The 22,651-nt window shown below is 40.9% G+C and overlaps 1 protein-coding gene across 21 annotated transcripts in view; it reads left to right on the top strand.

Annotated features, from left to right (window-relative positions):
* The window catches only part of JMJD1C (jumonji domain containing 1C), a 241,669-nt gene that overhangs the window by 200,185 nt on the left and 18,833 nt on the right, over positions 1-22,651 (top strand). For all 21 annotated transcript variants that reach the window (XM_072628823.1, XM_072628825.1, XM_072628837.1 and 18 more), the window contains 9 exons: positions 13-2,405; positions 8,078-8,279; positions 14,053-14,267; positions 15,228-15,380; positions 18,112-18,201; positions 19,195-19,322; positions 19,528-19,747; positions 20,223-20,437; positions 20,847-21,224. In XM_072628823.1, coding sequence (XP_072484924.1) covers positions 13-2,405; positions 8,078-8,279; positions 14,053-14,267; positions 15,228-15,380; positions 18,112-18,201; positions 19,195-19,322; positions 19,528-19,747; positions 20,223-20,437; positions 20,847-21,224 — 3,994 coding nt within the window. The remainder of the gene's footprint in view (positions 1-12; positions 2,406-8,077; positions 8,280-14,052; positions 14,268-15,227; positions 15,381-18,111; positions 18,202-19,194; positions 19,323-19,527; positions 19,748-20,222; positions 20,438-20,846; positions 21,225-22,651) is intronic.

A 22,651-nucleotide genomic window follows, 5' to 3' on the forward strand; every position in this document is an offset into this window, starting at 1 on the left:
TTCCCCTTACAGAGAACTGGAGAGGAAAGCTTTTATTGAACCTCTCAGGACTGTTGTTTCCACACCAGCCAAGAATGATTTGGATCGAATGCCGACTGGGAAAGATAGTCACTTACACAGACATTTTGTGGATCCAATGATGAGTCAGTTACAGAGGCCCCCTCAGGAGAGTGGAGAGAGGCTGAACAAATACCAGGAGGAGCACCGAAGGGTCCTTCAGGAAAGTATTGATGTCGCTCCCTTTACGACAAAGATGAAGACTCTAGAGGGAGAGAGAGAGGGTTATTCCATAATCACACCTTTGTCCTCTGCAAGCCCAAAAAGCCAAACCACAAAACAAGACAAAGATGGGGACCGCTCTGTGTCAGACCTTTATAAGATGAAGCACTCTGTGCCTCAGAGTTTACCGCAAAGTAACTATTTCACCACCATCTCAAACAGTGTAGTGAATGAACCACCACGGTCATACCCATCCAAAGATGTCTCCGGTCTGTTCACTGATAAACAGAGTAACAGTCCCTCAACAGCAGCCAGTCCTCAAACTCTGACTTCGTTTATTTCATCACTTTCAAAGCCCCCACCTCTGATTAAACACCAACCAGAAGGGGAAGGCATAGGAAGCAAGGGAGCAGAACAGCTTCCCCAGCAAATACCGTCTCACTCCATGACCGCTTTTGGAAATGACTGTCGGAGTCCTACCCATTTGACAGTTTCTTCATCAAATCCAATCCGGAGTATGCCTGCGTTACATAGAGCACCAGTTTTTCATCCACCAATCCATCCCAGTCTGGACAGAAAGGAAAGCACCTATAGCAGCCTTTCTCCTCCCACCTTAACTCCAGTTCTGCCTGTAAATGCTGGGGGAAAAGTCCAGGAATTACAGAAACCTCCAACTCTAGTACCTGAGCCAAAAGACGCTCAGGCTGCTTTCAAGAATGCTTCTGAACGCAGTTTGTCAGAAATGTGGAGATCTAATAATGCCCCCAGCAATGAGAAAGTGAACTGGCACATGGAGAAATGTGGTGGAAAAGCACCGGCTGCCACAGCATCTGTCATTGTGCGTCCCGCTTCAATAAAATTTGATAGTGTGTCAGTGATGCAGCCAGCTGCTCCCAAGGAGCGAAGTAGTGAGAGATCTTCAACTGGAGCAAGTCCAGCTGATGGCTGGAAACCAGCAGAAGCCCGAGAGTCTGGGAGAGTTATCTTTCCCAATTCAAACTTGGCCATTCCTCCCACCCAGTATGAAAAGAACTTTGAGGTTGCCCCCCAGGGCAATATGCCCAGCGCCCTCAGTATGCCCAGTGCCCTCAGTATGCCCAGCGCCCTCAGTATGCCCACCGCCCTCAGTATGCCCACCGCCCTCAGTATGCCCAGTTCCCTCAGTATGCCCACCGCCCTCAGTATGCCCAGCACCCTCAGTATGCCCAGCTCCATCAGTATGCCCAGCTCCATCAGTATGCCCAGTTCCATCATCGTGCCTACAGCCACTGGTTTGATATGTAGCACCAAGACAGACTTGACCCCAGCTGCTGCCACCACCGCCAGTGTCTCCAGCTGGGGTGGTTCAGAAGTAACATATTCGTTATCAAGTACAGTTTTGACCTCCACGTCTTTACAGTGTATTTCTGCAAGAAGTGTTGTCCAGCCAACGACCCACGCACAAGAAAGCAAAGTCAGCACCATAACTCTGGTCCCCACAGCCAGTAGCATGACAGGCAGTGTGGTTCAGCCCAGCTCCGGATTCTCCAGCGCAACTGATTTCATCCACTTAAAAAAACATAAGGCTGCATTGGCTGCAGCTCAGTTTAAAAGTAGTAATGCCAACGAGACCGAGTCTAATGCCGGAAGAATCCAGATGTGTCCAGCTCCTACTCCCCTCGAGAGTCCTGCTACCTGTAGTACAGCAAACAAGGCACACTCTGTAGGCAGCGGGCAGAACTCCCAGACCAGTCAGCCCAATTACCACACCAAGCTGAAGAAGGCCTGGCTCACCAGACATTCAGAGGAGGATAAAAACACTAACAGAATGGAAAATTCAGGAAACACTGTATCAGAGATCATTAAGCCATGTTCAGTCAATCTAATAGCCTCCACATCCAGTGAGATACACAGCAGTGTGGAGACTAAGGTCCTAGGAGATAGACCTGCAAAAGACGATAAAGCCATCCGAAGAAAGTTGAAAAGGCCTTATGAATCTGGCTCTGAGAGTGGAGGAGACTCAGATGGAAGTGAGAGCAAGGCTGAGCAGAGGGCCAAGCGTCAGCCCAAGCCAACTTACAAGAAGAAGCAGAACGACTTGCAAAAGAGAAAGGGCGAACTCGAGGAAGAAGCAAAGTTCAATGGGGCTCTCAGCCGGAGCGCCCGAGAGAAGAACAAGCTGAAGTTGCCAAGCAGCAGCAGCAGTGGTAAGTCTATCATCTTCTTGCTTGGGAGGGGGTGGGGTTGGGCAGCCAGGCTAGAAACATCCCTAGAGTACACTGGAGTGGGACACAAGGGGGTCTTTGTAGTAGCTTGGTCCCTCCCATCTTGTGGTTTATCTTTATTCACTAATTCCATAGTTCATAGTCCTTTTGTGTTGATGGGCACACATGCCTATGGTCCCATGGCTAATGAGTAGAGAACTCTCATCCTATGCTTCCAGGGCACATCTTCTATACCCTGACTGAGAAAAAGGGAAATGAAAAGACATTACTCCCTTTCTCAATAAAAAAAAGTGTGTTTGCAATTATTAGATTGATCCAAATTTTCATTTTCATTATTACATTGTCTAATACAGCAATGTGATATAGTTTTCTTTGTTAAAAAAAAAAACTGGACATTTAACATCATAGTTGGCATGTTTTAGAGGTAGCAATTTTGCTCTGAACCCTTCTTGATTTGAAATTTTTTTTTTAGTTTGAATGTACTTTTAGCATTATAGATAATTTTAATGATTTGTTTGTGATCAGGAGAATACTTTTGTTGACAGGGCAAACCAAATATAAATTATGGCTGACATTTATTGATAAGTGTTCTTACGAATTTTTACTCTTAATTTCATTAAATTTAGTTTGTTTTTTTAAAGGGTGCTTGATAATGCAGACATGTGCCTTTTTGGGGTACTGTGTTCGCACTACCCAGCCTCTATCTGTGTGCAATATATAGCAAGTACTCAGTGCTTCCAGAAGCAATCCCATGTGTGAAAGCTCCTGTTGGACCTTCTCACTGAATGGGATTTTCACACATGCTTCTGCCAATAGAGCCTGAAAAACAAGAGCCAAGGGAGGGTGAGACAGGTAGAAAAATCTGCAGGAGACAATTTCAGGTGGAGTTATTGAAATACAGTGGTGAATAAGGAAAGAGAAAAGATGTCCATTTGTTTTGCTGCTTACTCATAAAAAGTTTCTATTCTCTCACTGGGTCATGTGGTTTTTTGTTTTATCCCCAAGGGGGTTAAAAGTTACAGCTCAGAGATGATTTTTTTTTTTTTTAAGAAACTCTCCAGTCTTCAAGAGTATTTATTGAATGGGATAGAGCTCCAGGCTTGGAGGGGGTCCGTTACATATTTAATGTTTGAAAACAGGCCGTATGTGTGAAGCCTGGTGTGATTTATTTTGTGCTTTTGTTTTTGTGTTGTGTCCCCACAGACTTCTGAGACAAAGTAAAATAAGAACTGTTTCCAGAAAGATTCTGACATGTTCCGTGGTCAAATTCATAATTATTTGTCCTCTTCTGAAGCCCAGTTGGGCCTTCATGAGCCATACCAGGCCTAACTAAGCAAAGAAAAAAAAACTCAGTCCTTGAAGGCAAGGACTTGAGTGCAGAGAAAAGAAATAGGGGGGAAACGTACACATGCCTATATGATTTCCAAAAACACATGAACTTTGGTTTTTTATCTGCTGTAATCTTCACCGCATTTCTTTCCCCTTTTCACCTGTTCTAGATTGCACTCTGTAGTCTAAATGTTTACTGAACTTAGTATCTGGATCTACTTTGAATGCATGTCATTCCTTAGTGAAATGAATGTTAATATTTTCATGTCTATAAATTTTTTTAAGAAGATAGAGAATAAAAGCCTGAACTTTTTACAATTTAAATGGTAGGGAGGGGCACAATAGTAGGCCTTAGAAATTTGTTTTCCCTTCTGCCATAATTCTTGAACTAAAACTCTCAAATTTTTGATGTAGGTAGACTGTTGGGATTTCAATTTAAAATCTAAAGAGTAAGGAGTTGTCTGGGGAAAAAAATGTGGGGAAAAAATGCATACCATAAGGGAATTGATAAAGTATCCTGGGAAAGCAGAGCAGCCAGGTGGCTCAGTGGCTCTGGAGTCAGGAAGCTGTGGGTTCAAATGTGGCCTTTGGACACTTACTAGCAATGTGATCCTGGGCAAGTCACTTACCCCCCTGTCTGCCTCAGTTTTCCTCATCTGTAGAAAAGGGACAATATTGCCTTCCTTCCCTGGTGATTGTGAAGATAAACTGAGGTGTTACTTTTAAAGTATTTTGCAAACCTTCAAACATTGTATAAAGAGTATGCTAATAGTCACCTTTCACACTGAAGGAATCTTGTGGTTTCAAAACAGATAATCTTTCAAAATGTGTACATGGAACCAGTAAGTGCTGAGGGAGAAGAACTTTGGGAGGAACAAAGTGCCCCTCAAAAAGGAGAGGTTATTTTAGATGCAAATTTGTACACACTTCTGATTAAAAAGGGGAAGACATGAGAGGAGAGCACATTTAATACCAAAAGTGGGACGTGACTTGGGAGCAGAGACTGGATTGTTCTTCTGAATGGGAACAGAGCTTCATCATTCTGTGTATCGTTAGTGAAAGTTCTCTTGCCTTTTCAAAACCTGATGGTTACAGTGAAGTTTGCAGCCCCACCTAATCTCTGAAGTAGTGTGGGAAGACTGTGCTCTCTCTCTTACTAGACAGATTTCCTTTTGCTCTGAGACATTGAGTGTCTCTCGGCCCAAGCTTCCTCATTTGTAAAGTGAAGCTAGATAATAATACTATTACTGCCTCCTCGTAGGATTGTTGGGAGGAAAGCTCTTTGTAGAGTGGGATTCAGATACTATGATCATCTCCTCTCTGGTTCTTTCTAGATACATGTTTTTACCAAAACCTTAGCCCCAGAAAGGACCTCGTGGACCAGCTTGTCCAATTCAGTATCTTAATAGGCTATTACCTCTTCAGTAACAGCCCATAAAGAGGAACCAAACCTTCTTTGGAGCCTTTGATTTCGGTCTCCAAAGGCGCCCGTTCTGTTTAGGGCTGGCTGTTCTCATTGCTCCACCAGTAGAATTCCTCCTCCCCAGATAACCTCCAAACACGTGGAAACAACTCTCCTGTCATCCCCATTCTTCTCAGGCTTCTCGGTCCCCTAGCCTTCAGCTGAGCCTAGTGGCTCTTGGGACACTGATCCCTGCTTGTCTCTGCCTTCTTCTTCACATTCTTTATGTTATCTAGTTCCTTCCTAAAAGAGGTGCCCGGATCTGAATACAGTCATCTTGATGTGGTCTGACCTGGCAGAGTATCATAGGAATGTCACCTACCTAATTCTGGGTGAACTCCTGGGCTCTTGGACTGCTCTGTCACACTATTCTGTCACACTGCTGGCTTTTATCAAGTTTACAGTCTGCGAAGCTCCACTACCCCTTTTACAGATGAACTCCCTCCTGTCTAAACACACTCTCTTGTTATATTTATAGTTAAATGCTGGCCAGCTGGGCAACCTGTAGAGGTCTTTCTGGATATGATTCTTTGGTCGAGCGTTTTAGTCAACCCACTTACAAATGGAATGTGAGCATACCATCAATTGTATTTAAGTTTCATTTAAAAGATGCTTCAGGGTGATACTGTTCATATATAACAATAGTCTGGGTTTGTCATTCAGTTGGATTTGAATCCACCTCCCTGCACTATCATTAATCTAGCCTACATCTTTTCCACCTTGTGCTTGAGGTGGGACATGTCACATGTTTAGCTCACATTTAGGAAACTAGTCATCATGCTCCATTGGACAAGTAATCCTGTCAGATGAAGAAGGGGTATTAGTCTTCTACATCTTGTTCTGGAGAGAGCTGTATTGGCTCTCCATGATTACCCCTTCCTTTTCTAGTGGTCATTGTTTAGATTTTGTTTTGATTTTGTTTTCTATTCTTTTCCACTGAGCTGTTATTTGTAAAACACTAAGTTATGAGTCTGGTTCCTGGTCTAAAGGAAAATCAAATTATGTAGTTCATTTCCATTACTAAAGTTAAAAAGAGAGATCCAGATAATTGGAGATGTATTTAGCAAATTAACAATCTGTCAGTAGTAAAGCATTTATTATTGTGATTCTCAGTTTTAAGATCTTTAATATAGATTGAGTAGATAGGGTGCTGGTTCTGGTGACAGGAGGACCTGAATTCCAATCAGACCTGGGGACCACTTGCTAACTGTGTGCCCATGGGTAAGTCACTAACCCTGTTGGCCTCAATTTCCTCATCTGTCAAATGAGTTCGAGAAGGAAATGGTGATTACTCCAGTAACTTTGCCAAGAAAACTCCAAAAGTGGGTCTTAGTCAGATAAGACAGAAAAACAACTAAACAACCACAGCATAGGCCATGAAAGAATTCTCAGTTCGAGGTTGAATGATGAAAGAAAATAATAAATAGTTTGTGCTAACCCCACCGAAAGGCTTCAATAGCATTTTCAGTGGTTGATTCTCACCCCCACCCCAAGTAGATAGATCCAAGTGGCTCCTTGCCAAAAGTTAGAGGCAGCAGAGAAGATGATGAAATTAGGAAAATCAGGCACCAAGCCTAGAAATGCTTACCACTGGGGCCTCTATTAAATGGGCCACCCTGTAGTTGAAACACGGTGTTTCCTGTATTAGGAAGCTTAGTCTTGCCACAACTGCAGTCCTCCTATAACCGTGGATGGACAGATAAGTATGGAGAAAATTCATTCAAGGCTTTAGTGAAGACATTTCAGCTTATGTGAAAAAGTCAATCCTACAAGTTCCTACAAGATAAAACCGCTCAGGATTTTAATATTGTTCTACCCTCCATTATGAATGAGCTTTGAGATCACAGGATTCAGAAAACATAGCTTATTTTTAATAGGAAATATCTGACAAGTTTCAACAATAGCATTGGAAAATTTATCTCTTTGTTTTTAATTCGAAAGCATCTTTAATGGACCTGCCTGTACTTATTTGGGGAAGACATAGTCATTTGAGCAAATGTTTTGGTATTGATTAGAAGTCAAGATGGCAGTTTCAATAGGTATTTAAAACTGTTGTTTCTTTTTCACTTTACATACTAGACAATAAAGTATTTATGAAATGCTTCTTTTGTTTCTAACTTACTTAGAATGTTTTCATTCTCCAATTTAAAAAATAGTAATCACCTAGATTAAGACTAACATCTCTTTCAGAGATTATCATTTTTGTCATGTCTTGCTGCCACTGATTTCTGATGGATCCACATGTAAGAGGCATGAGGCAAAAATACCTTACATACTTTGTTATGTAGGTTTTTTCTTTTTCTTCTCCCTTATTTCTTCTCCCCTCTCCTTCCATTTGCCCAACTAAAATAAAACCATCTTTTGTCCTAGAAGAGTTAATATGACATTAGGAAAATGGGACTGAAACACAGAGTTTTGAGAATTAAAATTCTCTCCTGGCTCTTAAGAAATGTTCTTTGCACTTAGAACAGTGTTCGTATGGTCTTCGGTGTGTCTTGTTAGTATCTAGAGCAGCAGCGTCAAACATATAGCTCTTGGTGAAAGATTAAAATGTATTGGAAAACATAACAAAATAAAAATACAACCAAATGTAGATAATGTTAATATGTGGTTTTCTAAATCAGCATGGAGACGGTAAGGCATCCTTAGTGACCTGGTTTTGACACCACTGATCTTGAGCCTCTACTAGTAATTAAGGAAAGTAAAATAGTAAGAATTCCATTTAAATCATTTGTTCCCTTTAAATTGGCTATTTCACATTTACCTCTCTTAGCTGTTGATCTTGTTGTCATAATCTGGTTTTGTTTGTAAGTAAATTAGTCTTGGTAATCTTGGTAATTCATGTTTTGTGTGACTCTTACAGCTGGTATCCCTCGTTCAGTGTTAAAAGACTGGCGTAAAGTGAAAAAGCTGAAGCAGACTGGCGAGTCCTTCTTGCAGGATGACTCCTGCTGTGAGATCGGGCCCAATTTGCAGAAGTGCAGAGAGTGCAGACTTATTCGGAGTAAAAAAGGGGAAGAACCAACTCCTTCCCCAGTGTTTTGTAGATTTTACTACTTCCGGAGGTAAGGGAGAACTAACTGGATCAAAACTGAAGTGTGGGGGCAGGGGAGACGGGAGGAATTCTTGGACAGTTGTTATCTTATCTGGGGTATTGCCTTTTGTAGTAGCCTTTGCATGACGCAATACAGCAAACTGGAAGAGGTCAAGTTAGACACAGTACAGGAAATAGATGCTTTTCTTAACAATAGCTTTTTCAAATGTCATTTTCCTTTCATGTGTAGAGAAAATGGTTTTCTGGTAGGTGTTGATTAAATGATTTAAAAATAATTTTAATACTTTGTGGTAGAAGTCACTGTGATTTTTAATTTGTGTGTAAGTTAAAACGCCATGTGGTACCTGTAAACCTGAGCAAGCCAACTAATATCGAGATTATATTCCAGTATTCCCATATATAGCCGGGGAGGGGTGAATTTTTTTGATGTGCTACACATTGGTAGCCCCTGAGGTACCCTTTGAAATTGAACATTCTTTGGTTCTAAAAGCAACTAGTAAAGGAAATTTTTATTAAAATGATGTCCAGTCATTGATAAGCTTTAACTAAAAGGTTTTAAAGGCTTTTCCAAAGAGATGAGGAAAGTAATCTGATTATTTTAGCCAAGCCTGACTATCTAGAACAGTGTGGCACTTGGCTCAAGTGAATATACCAGAATGAAAGCTTAGAGAAGGAACTTTGTTCATGGAAACTTTCCCCATTGTCTGGACAACAAAAACAAAACTTAAGGCAATGTAGAGGGAAGGGTTAAGAGGAATCCAAGAGAGAGGAAGTTGGGGTTCATGGGTGTGGGAACGATAAAGAAGAGAGCAAGTGGCTGGTCATGAGAAAAAAGAAAGTGGCAAGAATGAAGCTGGAGAAAAAATGAGAAGTGGCAAAGAGTGTAATAAAAAAAAACTTATTTTAATTGTCTCCACTCTAGAGCCTGACCTCCTGTTTTTTCACTCCAAGTCTGAAGTCTGTCTTAGAGTTGAAAAGAGTGATGTAATTGTAATATGGAATAATAGGGAGCACAGAGTAAGAAAGGGCAAAGTTAACATTCAGCTTTGTTAAAAGATATCTGGCTGGAGTTTAGCAAGGAAGAAAAATGACAGCCAGTACACCTGCAGGTGAATCGGATAAGGAAGGCTGTATTCAGAGTCGGCCCTAACTGCCCAGAACAGCATAGATATCAGAAATAATAGGAAATAAACTTATTTTCAAAAAAGCCATTCAAGTTTAATATTTTTCTCTAAACTAATTTATATAGTAGAATTGTAAATAATGACACATGTATACTGTAACTTATTTTCATCTTCGAGTGAAGGTTTTACATGTAATGAAACCAAAGGAAATAGATGGACTTGCCACTTGAGTGTTGTACAGCTCTCAATCTCTTGACTCTTCCTAATCCCGATGACTCAGAATGGCCCACCTCTTCCCCTTACTTCCCTCTCTCTCAGGCCTGCTATCCCTGTTCACTTCCTACCTTGCTCTGGCTTTCATCATGTCCTTTGGAATGAATGGTCCACTCTGTTATTAACAAACTTCCCTTCCTAAATCTTGGAAGGTTCTCTTTGACGCTCCTTCCATCTTCCTGGGTTTACTCTGAAGACACTCATCCTGTCTAGAACTTAGGACCTTTCTTTGGCTTCCCAAAAGAATATGTTGGCATAATGAACCCCTCCTCATTCTGTGTCTGTCCTTTGTGACTACCACTTAGCCACCTTGCCTCCTTGGACCGTCACCTCCACTCCACACATCACCCTTTTCTAAGATGCCCATAGATCCTTTGTCTGCTTCCACTTCCTCAGCTGTAGAAGTGGAGTTTTCACAGCACCTCCCTCCCTAGGCTGTTGGGAAGGTCAGAGAAGATTTTTATAAAACACTTACCACTATGTTACTTCATAAATATATGTTCTGTTCCCTGCTTCTTTATCCACATTCTTATTGCAGTCATCTGTCACCTCTCGGGTCATTGCCACTCTTTTCTTAAAGAATCCCTCACCTGACTCACTCAGCCTGCTTCCCTCTTGTTTTATATCCCCATGGTAGATTTTAAAAATACTTGTTAATTGATTTCTCAATTCCCCAAACTGCCCTTTTACTTCAAGACTTAATTATACATGTTGATGTCCCCTCCAGCACCCTGGCCTGCCACTTAACCAGCCTGCCAGAGGAATGGATAGACTTCTGGTTTCATCATCACCCATACTTGGGGGGGGTGTGGTGTGTGTGTGTGTGTGTGTTTAACATTTTATTTTCCCCCAGTTACATGTAAAAACAGTTTTTAACATTTGATTTTAAAACTCTGAGTTGCACATTCTCTCCCTTCATCTCTCCCCATGCCCCCTCATTGAGAAGGCAAGCAATTCTATATAGGTTATATGTGTGTAGTCATGTAAAACATTTCCATGGTAGTCATGTTGTAAAAGAAAACATAGACCAAAAAAAAAAAACTTGAGAAAAATAAAGTTAAAAAGTATGCTTCAATTTGTATACAGACAGCATCAACTCTTTCTCTAGGGATGGAGAGCTTTTTTTTCATCATAAGTCCTTCAGAGTTGTCTTGGATCATTACAATTCTGAAAATATCTAAGTCATTCACAGCTGATCATCTTACAATATTGCTGTTACTTTGTACATAGAGCATTTCACTCTGCATCATCCCTTGCAAGTCTTTCTGGCTTCACCCATAATTGTTTCATCTCCATGATCCGGTACTGGGAAATCCTCTCAAATCTCAAACACCTAACTTCTTTTTCCCTCTGCTTCGGTACTGTATTTACTCTATGCCTTCACCATGACTTTCTTGTTCTCCTACTTCATCATCCTTCCTTTGGCCTCACTTTGCTCAGTCTGTGAAGCTCAGACACCATGGGTCCCCTGCCCCCTGCTTAAAGGCTGTCTTCCAGACCCTTCTGGCTTCAGAATGATTATCAGTAGTAACTGTTGCTGTGTCCCTCCCAGCCTGATGTGTTTCTTTTCTTTGCCTCATTAAAGGGGCCATGCCCTGGCTACCTCTTAAACAGGCCTATTCAATGAATGGGGATTATCTCACCCTACGTGAGTACCTGCGTAAACCTTGGCCTAAAGGGGCCAGGGACTCCCAGTGCATCCTGGGTCATCTCCAGTCATCCTGATGAATATCTGGTCACTGGATTCAGATGGCTCAGGAGGAGAAGTGAGGCTGGTGACCTGCACAGCCCTCCCTCACTCAAAACAAAGTCAAGTGCAAGTCATGTCATCATTTCTCTGATGGCATGATCTTCTTTGGCAACAAAGGACGAACACAACAACCCTTGCTCTGTAGTCTTAATCCTATAATTAATATAGTTTCAGCTATATGCTGTGTTCTCCCCTTAAATACCTTGTATCTTTGTTCTCTTGCTTCTTATGTTTTAGCCCTGTACTACTAACTGCAGAAGGTCGCCCAATTGCTGTCTGCATTACAGATTTATGATCCAGTCACAACTGAGCCTGGACTCTTCACAGCCATGTTCTTAACCTCTGACTAATTTTCTGTTAGGCTCCCCACAAAAGCTGTTCCGTATGTTTTCTCTTCAACTCTCATACAATATTCCCTCTGAATAGAAATAAAAGATCTCTCCATGTCACCCTCCACAAAAAAGGCTGCTCTTCTGAAGGCCAGCCAGTTTATTTGTGCCCTCAATTCCATAACTCCGTCTCCTTCTGGAGCTTTTCCTTCAGTTATCATCCCGTTTTCATTCATCCTCTTCTTTTGTCGTGCCACTTTCCTTGCTACCCACAAACACATCTATGTTTACTCTCTTCCCTCCAGACCTCCCATTCACTTCTCTACCCATCCTACTTTGACCCTACCGTTCTACTCCGACTACCTGCTCCAGAGAGAGAATTGATCAGCCTTTGTCCTTCCTGACCTCAGCATAAACAGTGCCAGCCTTGATGGCAGGAAGACCTGGATTCCAGCCTCATACCAGGCACTCTATGACACTGGGCAAAACACCCATTTTTCTCTTGGCTTAATGGACTAGAAGGTTCTTTCCAGTTCTAAATCTGGTCCTAGGAATGTCCCCTACATCCTGTATTCTTTTTCTTCCAGCAGCCTCACAGTGCTCTCTCTCTTAATGTCTCCATTTTACCTGTTTGAGTGGATGATGGAGAGTAGTGTGAAATAACTCTGAAAAAAATAGCTTGAAGTCCCATTGGGGAACATTTTAAATGCTAACCACAGCAGGGGCTGCATGTTGTCCCAGAGCCAGCAGCAAGCCCCTGCAACTTGCTTGGGAAAATGAGTTCCTCTCTCCTTCCTTTTGGCTAGAGGATCTTCCAGGTCCCACCTGTAACCTGTGAGTGCCCTTCTCAGGATTCTGTTTCTGCACCCAGTTGCATGTCTGTAACCTTACTGCTCCCTTACATTCAATCATCCCTAAGCACGTAACTCCCAAATCTACCTGTCCAGCTCCCAGGTCTCTCCTGAACTCCAGTTGCATATCACCAGCTATGTGTACCTTACCCACCTGGATGTCCCTTGGACCTCTCAAACTCAAAACATCTGAAATAGAACACTTCCCCCCCCTCCCCACACATCCCATTCTTTTTATTGAGGGCACCACTATCCTTTCAGTTGCCCTAGTTTCCAACTTCAAAGAAAGCCTTACATCTTTACTCTCTCTTCCTTCCTCCCCTTCTCCCAATTATCCAGTCCTTTGCCAAAATCTTGTCAGTTCTACTTCCATAGCGTCTCCTATGTTTGTCCCCTTCTCGCTCGCAGAGACACTACCCATGTTCAGGCCTTCTACTTGGGCTCCCTTCTTCCAGTCTCCCCTCTACCAAATTGATATTCCTAGAGCACAGGTCTGACTGTGGCATTCCCAAGTAAACTCTAGGGGCTTCTTGTTGCTTCTGGGATAAAATACAGATTTCTGTGTTCAGCATTTAAACACATTTCAACCTGACTTGAGGCTACTTTTCTAGACTTAGTTCACACTCCTTTCCATCATGTGTTCTTAAAAGCTAATAACTCAGCTAGCCTCTTTGTTTGCGAAATGTGGCATCCCATCTCACTTTGTTGGGCCTTTGCCCAGCCTGGCCTCTTCAGCTGGAATGCAGACCTTCCTCAGGTTCCTAGGTTCCTGAAAGGTTTGCTTTGGATGCTGTCTCCAAGCAAAAGCCTTTCCTGAGACCTCTTTTTGAGTACTGTTTCCATCCTTAGTTTGATCTCATGTGAACTTGTAGGTCTATGTGTTAGGTCTCCTCTAGTCATCACAAAACTTACAGTAGCTACTGTTGTTCATTGTTTTCTTCATATCCCCAGTGCTATACATACAGGGAGCATGTAATAAATCAATATTAAGTGGAATTTAACTTCGGTTCTGGAATTCCTGAATTAGTTCAGAAATGAAATATCTTGCTCCAAGCTTTGTTTCACTAACAGTTGGCTTTTTCTAAAGTGTCAAGTTGGCATGGTTTTCATCCTCTCTTCAGGACAATTGTAAGGGCATGCACCATGTAGAATAAAAGCATTTCTTCTAATGACCTAAAATTGGTAGCATTTGTATTTTGCTCTTATCTGATAGTTTTTTAAGGTCATTTCCACCTTGCAAATTAAATGATTCTATAGGACTAAAGTCATGCAAACTGAACATAGTAGTTACAGCATGGCTTTTTCCCTACTTTTTTTACTTCTGTGAAAGATAAACCAAATTAGTTCTGTTCTTCTGTTTCCCTTTTAAATTAAATAGAAATTTAAAATTTTTTTAAAAGCAGATTTTTATTTTCTTATACCTACAATCTAACTATTTTCTTATGATTTGTTTCAGATTGTCATTCAGTAAAAATGGAGTGGTTAGAATAGATGGTTTCTCATCTCCTGACCAGTATGATGACGAAGCTCTGAGTTTATGGACACATGAAAATTATGATGATGATGAACTAGACTTAGAGACTTCTAAATATATCTTGGAGATTATAGGTGATAAGTTTTGTCAGTTAGTAACATCAGAGAAAACAGCTTTGTCCTGGGTGAAAAAAGATGGTAAGGATATTTAATATGTTTAAAAGTTGTATTAATTTTATTTGTTTTAGTTTCCAGGAATTTACTCTTCCTGACTTGCTTTCTGCTTTTTGTAGGGATGTGCCCATCAATCTTGTCTCATCATGTTTTTTGCTTGGGACAATGCACAGGCTTATATTTATACATTCCTAATACGTTCAGTGGGCAGTGAGGTGACTCAGTACATAGAGTTGCCAGGCCTGGAGTCAGGAAGACTCATCTTCTCAGACACTTACTAGCTTCAGACACTTACTAGCCTTGTGACCCTGGGCAAGTCACTTTGCCCTGTTTGCCTCAGTTCCCATACCTGTCAGATGAGCTGCAGAAGGAATTGGCAAAACCCTCCAGCATCTTTGCCAAGAAAACCCCAAATGAGGCCATACAAAGGGTCAGACTCGACTGAAATGACTCAGTAGCTACAATGTGCTCTATGTGTTCCTTAAAAGTTTGACTGCAGTACAGTGGGTTTGTAATTCATGAAGTCATATGGTTTGGTCACTCTGTAGAATGACAGGATCGTGCTTCTGACATCACTGTTATTTCCTGTCTGTTGCTTTGTCGGTATTTATTCGCTTTCTGTCTCCTCCTTAGATTGTAAATACCTTGAAAGCAGGCAATGTGTTTTGCTTCTTTTTGTATGCCCAGTACTTAGCAGATAGTAGACATTTAGTAAATGTTTACTGATGAATTGAAGTGAGCATTATTAATTACATCATGCCTTCCTTTGTTTAATGGAAAGGTAATTGGTACGTGGAACGTCTAAATGGGAAACATTTTGGTCATATATGATTATGAACATTTCTATAAACATTCTATAAAGAATCGAGAACATGCAGAAATTTGTGATTGGTCTTCGTTAGCTTTATCCATCAGTTCTGCATTATATCACAAATGTTTACCTTTCAATTTCTGTACTTTCATTCTGTTTATTCTGCATTTCAGCCAAAATTGCCTGGAAAAGAGCAGTGAGAGGAGTCCGTGAGATGTGTGATGCGTGTGAAGCCACATTGTTTAATATTCATTGGGTCTGCCAAAAATGTGGATTTGTGGTCTGCTTAGATTGTTATAAAGCAAAGGAAAGGAAGAGTTCAAGAGGTCAGTTTATAACATGAACTTGCATGGATTCTTAACCTTTTTTGTGTCATAGAACCCTTGGGTGGAGAGTCTGTTGCAGCTCATGGTCTGCAGACTCATGTTTTAAAATTAATGAAACAAAATATGTAGGATTACAAAAGAAACCAGTTACATTCAAATAAAGATATAATTTTTCTCTCATCCAAATTCATGGAGTCCCTGAAATCTATCCATGGACCCCATCAGGTTAAGAACCCTTGAACCTAGAGGACTGTACATAATTTTACTCCAGTGTGTTTTAGAATCAGTGACAGAGAAAGTTGGGCACGTTTTTCTTACATGAGTACGTGTAGTCATAGTCTTGCACATATAAAGATGGACTTAGAACTAATTTTTAGACTCTTGTTTTTCTATCTTTAATTATAACATCTTTCTCCTTTGAGGAAAGTGGGATTGTCCCCTTTTCAGAAACCTTTTTATCCACACAACCTTATTAAGAGGTGGGGGCTTCAAGAAAAATGCATCATCTTCTTGTACCTGATTTGTACCAGATAATTTCTGGTGTGACTTTGTTTTTCTCCAGCTAATAGCAACGTTTGAGTGATTGACTTATTGGTACCATTTAATTACAGAATTAAAGACATGGCTAGTCAGAATTCAGTGACAGCAGGTAGGAGCTGTTTTTTGTGTTTTGTGAGCTCACTTGAGGAGCATTTACCAGAAAGATTATAATAACTACTGTCATTTTAATATCTCCACTCCATATTCTCTTAATTTTAGTTGAATGTTCAAATAAATTTTGAGATCTGGAAGTAGCTTTGAGGAAATGGATTGTATAGTGCTAACCTCACTAAAGTATATCATAATTTAGAAGTATCTTTCCTGTTATCATAATTGGAGGTGCCTCAAATAATGAAAGAAACTCAATAAAATTTAACTGTTATATTCACATATTGAAATAAGGTAGGGAAATTTAATGAGTGCTTGTTGTCTAACTAGGAAAAAGATCAACCTTGGAAACTTAGAAGATCTAGAATTAGGAGCCATGAAATCTTGAGCAAAGATAGTAGGATCATAAGTCTGGAGCTGGGAGGGAACTCAGAAGCCAGACATTTCCAACCTTGGTTGACACAGGGGGAAAGTGAGGCCCAGAGAAGTTAATCAGTTATCACCCCAAGGTTACAGTGACGCAGCAGGAATCTGTGGTAATGCACTTCAGATACCATATTGGTGAGGTAAAAATGGGTTTTTGTGGTTGTCATGTTCACCTGGACAGAAGACATTTCTGCATTTTCTGGCTAATGTGTTTTGGTAGGAGCAAGGCAAGCATGGCTGCCTTGGAATCGACAACTCTGAAGGGTTCAGACTGAAGTGGAGCCTCATGGGAAGCTGGGCTTCTGATCCCAAGGCAAAAATGCCTACTTGTTTGTCCCAAGCTTGTTTCAGGTGTCGTTAACAAATGGTGGCCATGTAAAATCCATGGGAAAAGGTTTGGGCTGTTGAGAGTTTCATCCTGCTCCTTATGTGTAATGGTCACCTTTAAAAGGAAGGTAAAATATTTTGCTGAACTAGGTAGCCGTTCGTATAATGGCTATCATATTGTTTGCCTTCTTAGTGAGTGGTAGAGGGGCTGGGTGGAGGAGAGAATTCACAACTCAAAATCATTTTTTTAAAAAAAATTCTTAAAAAGAAAATGACAGTTCTCCTGTTAATACTATGAATACCTTGGGCTTCTTACTTTCATAGTGATTGATATTTTATTATTTTGATAAATTTTTCAGTGATATGGGCCTCCCCAGTAAATAGGGTCAATATGTCAAAGGTCAGTCTGTCAGATTTTGGCTAAGGAGCTGTTGAGTTGGAAATACATTGGAAGTTAGCGTGTGCCTTTACCAAACTGTCTGCATGGATTGGGTGGAGTCAGGAGAAAACAGCCCTAAGTCACTTTGTTTAAATCTCAGTAAGTGATGTTGATTAAAATCATACTCATTCAAAACTCTGGAAAATAATCTGTCTTTGGAAGAATTTTCTTGTTGGATTCAGTGCGCTGTGGAGGTAGTACATCAGCCCTGTGCTTTACCTGAGCCTGACTATAATTCCTGCACATTACCTGATTTGGTGAAAAGGCTGGCACTCAGCCGCCTGGAGGGTGAAGGCCACTTTTATGACTGTTTCTCTTTTCACTTTTGTGAGCGATATTCATAACAGCCCCCAAAGCCAATTCACTGACCTCTGTTGTCTCAAGGAAGTAGGTGGGAAGAGAAATACTTGGTGCTGTGAGCAGAAACAGCTGTGAATCTGGTGCCAATGGAGCCTAGGCTTGGGCCTTACCAGACCTCAGACTCCTCCTCATCTGTAAAATAAAGTGTTGGACTGGATTCTCTCTGTTTCCTTTCAGCTCTAAATTCTGTGATAATTAATGTACTTGAACTTAGTTATAACCCCAGATTAAATGCTGAAAATGAGGAGAAGGGCAAAAGGGAAGATGCTGAGACATTGCAAGGAAAGTTGAAGGTTGCATATAGCACTTTGCTATTACAAGATAGTCATTTAGGCACGCTGCTCACTTCATTCCTATTTTATTATCACTATGTTTTGGGAACTCAGATGTGAAAAATGCATCTAAAACCTTCAAGAAGCTAGCATTAGTATTTATATAACATTTTGGATCCTTTCATGTGCATAATAAGATAAACTGTAATTATGTATAGCCATGTTTGAAAATAAAGGTAGAAATTATATTGTCTTCTAGATAAAGAGCTCTATGCGTGGATGAAATGTGTCAAGGGACAACCTCATGATCACAAACACTTAATGCCAACTCAGATCATACCAGGCTCTGGTAAGAAATAAACATCCACTGGTGAAAACTATAATCAACTCTTTTAGTCAAATGTTAATCACCCAAAACTGTAGTTAGTGGCAGAATAGAATGGAGAGTTCAATGCAGTAAATATTTATTAAGTGCCTACTGTATGCAAAGGACCAGTAGAGACACAAGTTTAGGTAAGATGTAGTTTAAGACTACATAAGACTCAGGTGCAAGTAACCGTGACTCAGAGTCAGTATCTAAGAAAAGGGGGAAAGCCATTTTTAGTGAGGTTCACAGAGTGTGATCACTTCAGAATGCCACAGCCGTTTATGATTCCTTGACATGGAGATGAGCTTTAGAAAGCAAGACTAGGTGAGGGGCAGACCAGAAAGGCATCAGCATGCTGAGAAATCCAGTTTACCTGGAGCAAAGAGTATGTGGAGGGCATCATGGTGTGGAATTTGAATGGCATCAGATTTCAGTGCAAGCTGGAGGACTTTGGACTTCGAGGAAACAGGACTGGGTGATGTGAGTGCATTTAGGGTTAGGGTTAGAATCGAAGAAAATTGTGTCTGAAAGGGGTATCCGAGCTGGTTTGGAGGAAGAAAAGTAAAGCATGAAGACCTTTGGGGCACTCTGGTAGCCCTGGTGGGAATAAAGAGTAAGAGTATATGAGAACAAGAGGGCAGGAGTGGGCTTCAGGCCTGAGAAGCCAAGGAAAAGAAAAAGGCAGAGTCATGAGCCATGTTCTGAACATAGGGTGCAGAGTAAAGGCTTGGAACAGGGACAGTAGAAAGAGCCACTGGGGAGGCATCTGGGAGAGGACCCAGAAGAGGCTGGAGAGACTGCACTAAGACTATGTTATAGTTTCCACCATCTGCCCAGGGTGTTACATCTCCCCTTCCACTGCACAGCAGGAGAGACACAGAGACAGAGGGGCCTAGATCTAAATGTAAAGAGTTGTCCTTACAGTCTTAAGAATAGATACTAATGCTTCTCTTTTATGACCACTTTATCTTGAAGTTTTGACAGATCTCCTGGATGCAATGCACAATCTGAGAGAAAAATTCGATATTAAATCTCATTGCTATTGTACTGACATACAAAATGTGCAAGTTGGGACAATTCCTGAAATGAATGGAGTGTCTCAGGTGAGTCAGAGATCTTTAAATATTAAAATTCATTATGTAGATGAATCAGGTTTCCTAGTTTCAAAGCCACATTTATGACAGTGTTTGGTTGATTTGTGATACGTTTTTCTAAATTATTAGGTAAGAAAACATAACCACTGATGTTTAAACTTGTTCATAGAGTTGGAGATGATATTTTTTTTAAATAAAGTATTCTGCCTTACAGGTTTTGCAGAGTGTTCTTCATCACAGTAGCACAGTTTCTCTGTGCATGCCTGAGCCTCAGCAGCAGAATTCCCCTCAGCAGTCTGAGACTAATGATGATACCAGCCCCGGGAGTGACGAAAGCACAGACGGAGACAGCAAGCCAACTCCTCCAGAGTCCCAGTCCCCACTACACTGGTTAGCAGATCTTGCTGAACAAAAAGCCAGAGAAGAAAAGAAAGGTAATTACACTTAATTTTATTAAGAGTATGTGAGAAGGAGGACAGGGCATTTAACATTAATTTTCTAGAGTAATCTACAGTTGTCTTTCATTAACATGATGTTTTGAATTTCAATATATTTCCTACTCACTTATGCTATAGATACCCTCCTCTGGTGGCATTCACAGTGGTTCAAGACTCATTTTAAGTAAGTGTACCAGAAGGGCTACCAGTGGATTGCCCTTATAACCCCCACACCCACTTAGCTGTAGCCTCTTTGATTTGTCATAGGTACAAACTCCGCTGAACATCTGAGACATTGGGCAAGTGTTCATGTTCAGACTGTTGGCATCACTAATGGGATGTCCTGAGGTGAATAAAAGTGCTAGTGCTGACAGCAGGTTACCCTTACGATGAAATGAAGGGATCCATTTTAGTAACACTTGTTTATAATGTTGTAGTTATATTAAAAAGCTTGCAAAATACTTGATTTCAGAAAACAAGGAAGATTCCCTTGAAAAACAAATCAAAGAAGAAAGTGATCAAGATATCTCTGATTCTCCAGACTGCCAAACCTCCCCTGCTGTGTCCCAGAATAATGAACAAGGATCCACCTTACGGGACTTGCTGACCACAACAGCAGGCAAGCTGCGTCTCGGCTCTACAGATGCAGGCATCGCCTTTGCTCCGGTGTATTCTACGGGAGCCCCAGTGAGTTGATTGCCGGATCACTTAGCGTTTTTCAGGGCCTTTGAAATTGAATTGATTTGGATAATTTTGCTAGTAAAACTGAACTGTTTTCACAGCATTTCTATAAAATAATCATGAAGTTAAATTACCAAACTTTAAAAGACCATTCCAGTTTTGTGTTGTGCATCACTGTCTTTTAACTTGAGGAAAATTGAAACTGCATTTTGTAGAGCCTTCCAATTAATGAAGTTCCTTTTTAATTACATGCCCAGAAAAGGATGCAAAGTTATATACTTATAATTACCCAATTGATATTTAGCACTAATTGTCCTAGATATATTTTATATATCTTTTTTTCTCTCAAGATGAACATTTTAAAGGAAGTTTTTGATGTACATTGTGTTGCTTTTGTTGGCTTTTTAATCAACAGAGTAGCAAAAGTGGAAGGACTGTTCCAAACATTCTTGATGACATCATTGCTTCAGTTGTTGAAAACAAGATTCCACCAAATAAAGCCTCCAAGATAGAAGAAGAAGGAGGAGAAGGGGAAGAAGGAGGAGAAGGAGGAGAAGGAGGAGAAGGAGGAGGAGAAGAAGGAGAAGGAGAAGGAGAAGGAGAAGAAGAAGGAGAAGAAGAAAGAGAAGAAGAGGGTCCTGGAGACACCCAGCCAGCTACCCTGGACGAGAGTGATCAGTTGTCCGAGGAGGCTCCATACTCATGGATGTGTGAGAATCACGTCTTGTGGCTTCAAGATCACAAGAGTCTTGATAATTTGAAGCTTTTCAAACAGTGCTGGAAACAAGGACAGGTAAGTGTTTTCAAAGGCAAACACTTTCCCCAAAACTGCTTAGTGAATGAACTATGTCAGGGTGGCAGGCAGGGGACCATTGGGCTCAATTCATCAACCATCTATCAGTCAGAAAGTGTCAGAACACAGTTATTAAACTTTCTGGTTGGTTACCTCTGACCAGATTTATAAGAATTAGGGTCAGAACATTCATTTATATGATTTCAAAAGCAAAATATGAGTTGTAACCTTTATTTTGATCAGTCAGTAAATGGATTTTGTATAGTTTTAGCATCTGAGGCAACATGATAAAGTAGAAAGAGGACTGGATGTGGGGCCAGAGGATGAAGATTCTGCTCATTCGCACCTTCATGACTGAGCAGGTCATCCACCTCTGGCATGCTCCTGTTGGGAAAAGTGGCCTACGCTCCCTTCCAGATCTCAATCTATGATCCTCTTTATTCCCTAAGCCAGATGTTTTCTTATGATCCAGCTCCATGCCTTCTGTGTTTGACCCCTCCAAGGAAATAGAAGAAACAGTAGAAGGGGAAAGACAAGAAATCTCTTCAAAAAAATTAGAGACAGTGGGGGGAAATTTCATGTGTAAAATGGGCATCATAAACTGACAGACACTTAATAGAGATAGGGGAGATTTAAAAGAGGTGGCAAGAGCACTCAAAAAACTGTACAAGAAAACTCTTGACATTACCAAGAACCACCATGAACCACAGTGCTTGTAGTTGCTGATCTCGAGCCTGATATCCCAAAGAGGGAGGTCAAGTGGGCCTTAGGAAGCTTTGCTTACAAGAATGTTGGTAGAGGTGGCAGAATTTGCACAAACCTCTATAAAATCCTGAAAGAGGATATTATTATTATTAAAGTGCTGCCCTTAAATATGCCAGCAAATTTGGAAAACTTGGCAGTGGCCACATCTTACATCCCATTCCAAAAAAAACACAATGCCCAAGAACGTTCGTATTACTGAAAAGTGGCATTCAGTTCACATGCCAGCAAGGATGGTGCTTAAGATTCTGTGAGCTAGGCTTCAGCAATATGTGAACCAAGGATTATCAGAAGAGCAGGCTGGTTTTTGAAAAGGATAGAGGAACTAGAAACCAAATTACCAACATTCACCAGATTATGGAGAAATTGAGAGTTCCAGAAACACATATACTTCTGCTTCATTGACTACACTAAAGCCTTTGACTCTGTGGATCACAGCAAAATGTGGCAAGTCCTTAAAGAGATAGGAATATCAGATCATTTTACTTATCTCCTGAGGAACCGGTCTGTGCAGTCAAAAAGCAACAGTCAGAACCAAATATCTGAACTTAAACTGGTTGGTTCAAGATTGGAGCAGGAGTATGGAAAGGGCTGTATATTTTCACCTTGTTTATTTGACTTATATGCCTAGTGTATCATGTGAAATGCCAGACTGAATGAGTCAA

Source organism: Notamacropus eugenii, chromosome 1 (genome assembly GCF_028372415.1).
Source record: "Notamacropus eugenii isolate mMacEug1 chromosome 1, mMacEug1.pri_v2, whole genome shotgun sequence".
NCBI lineage: Eukaryota > Metazoa > Chordata > Mammalia > Diprotodontia > Macropodidae > Notamacropus > Notamacropus eugenii.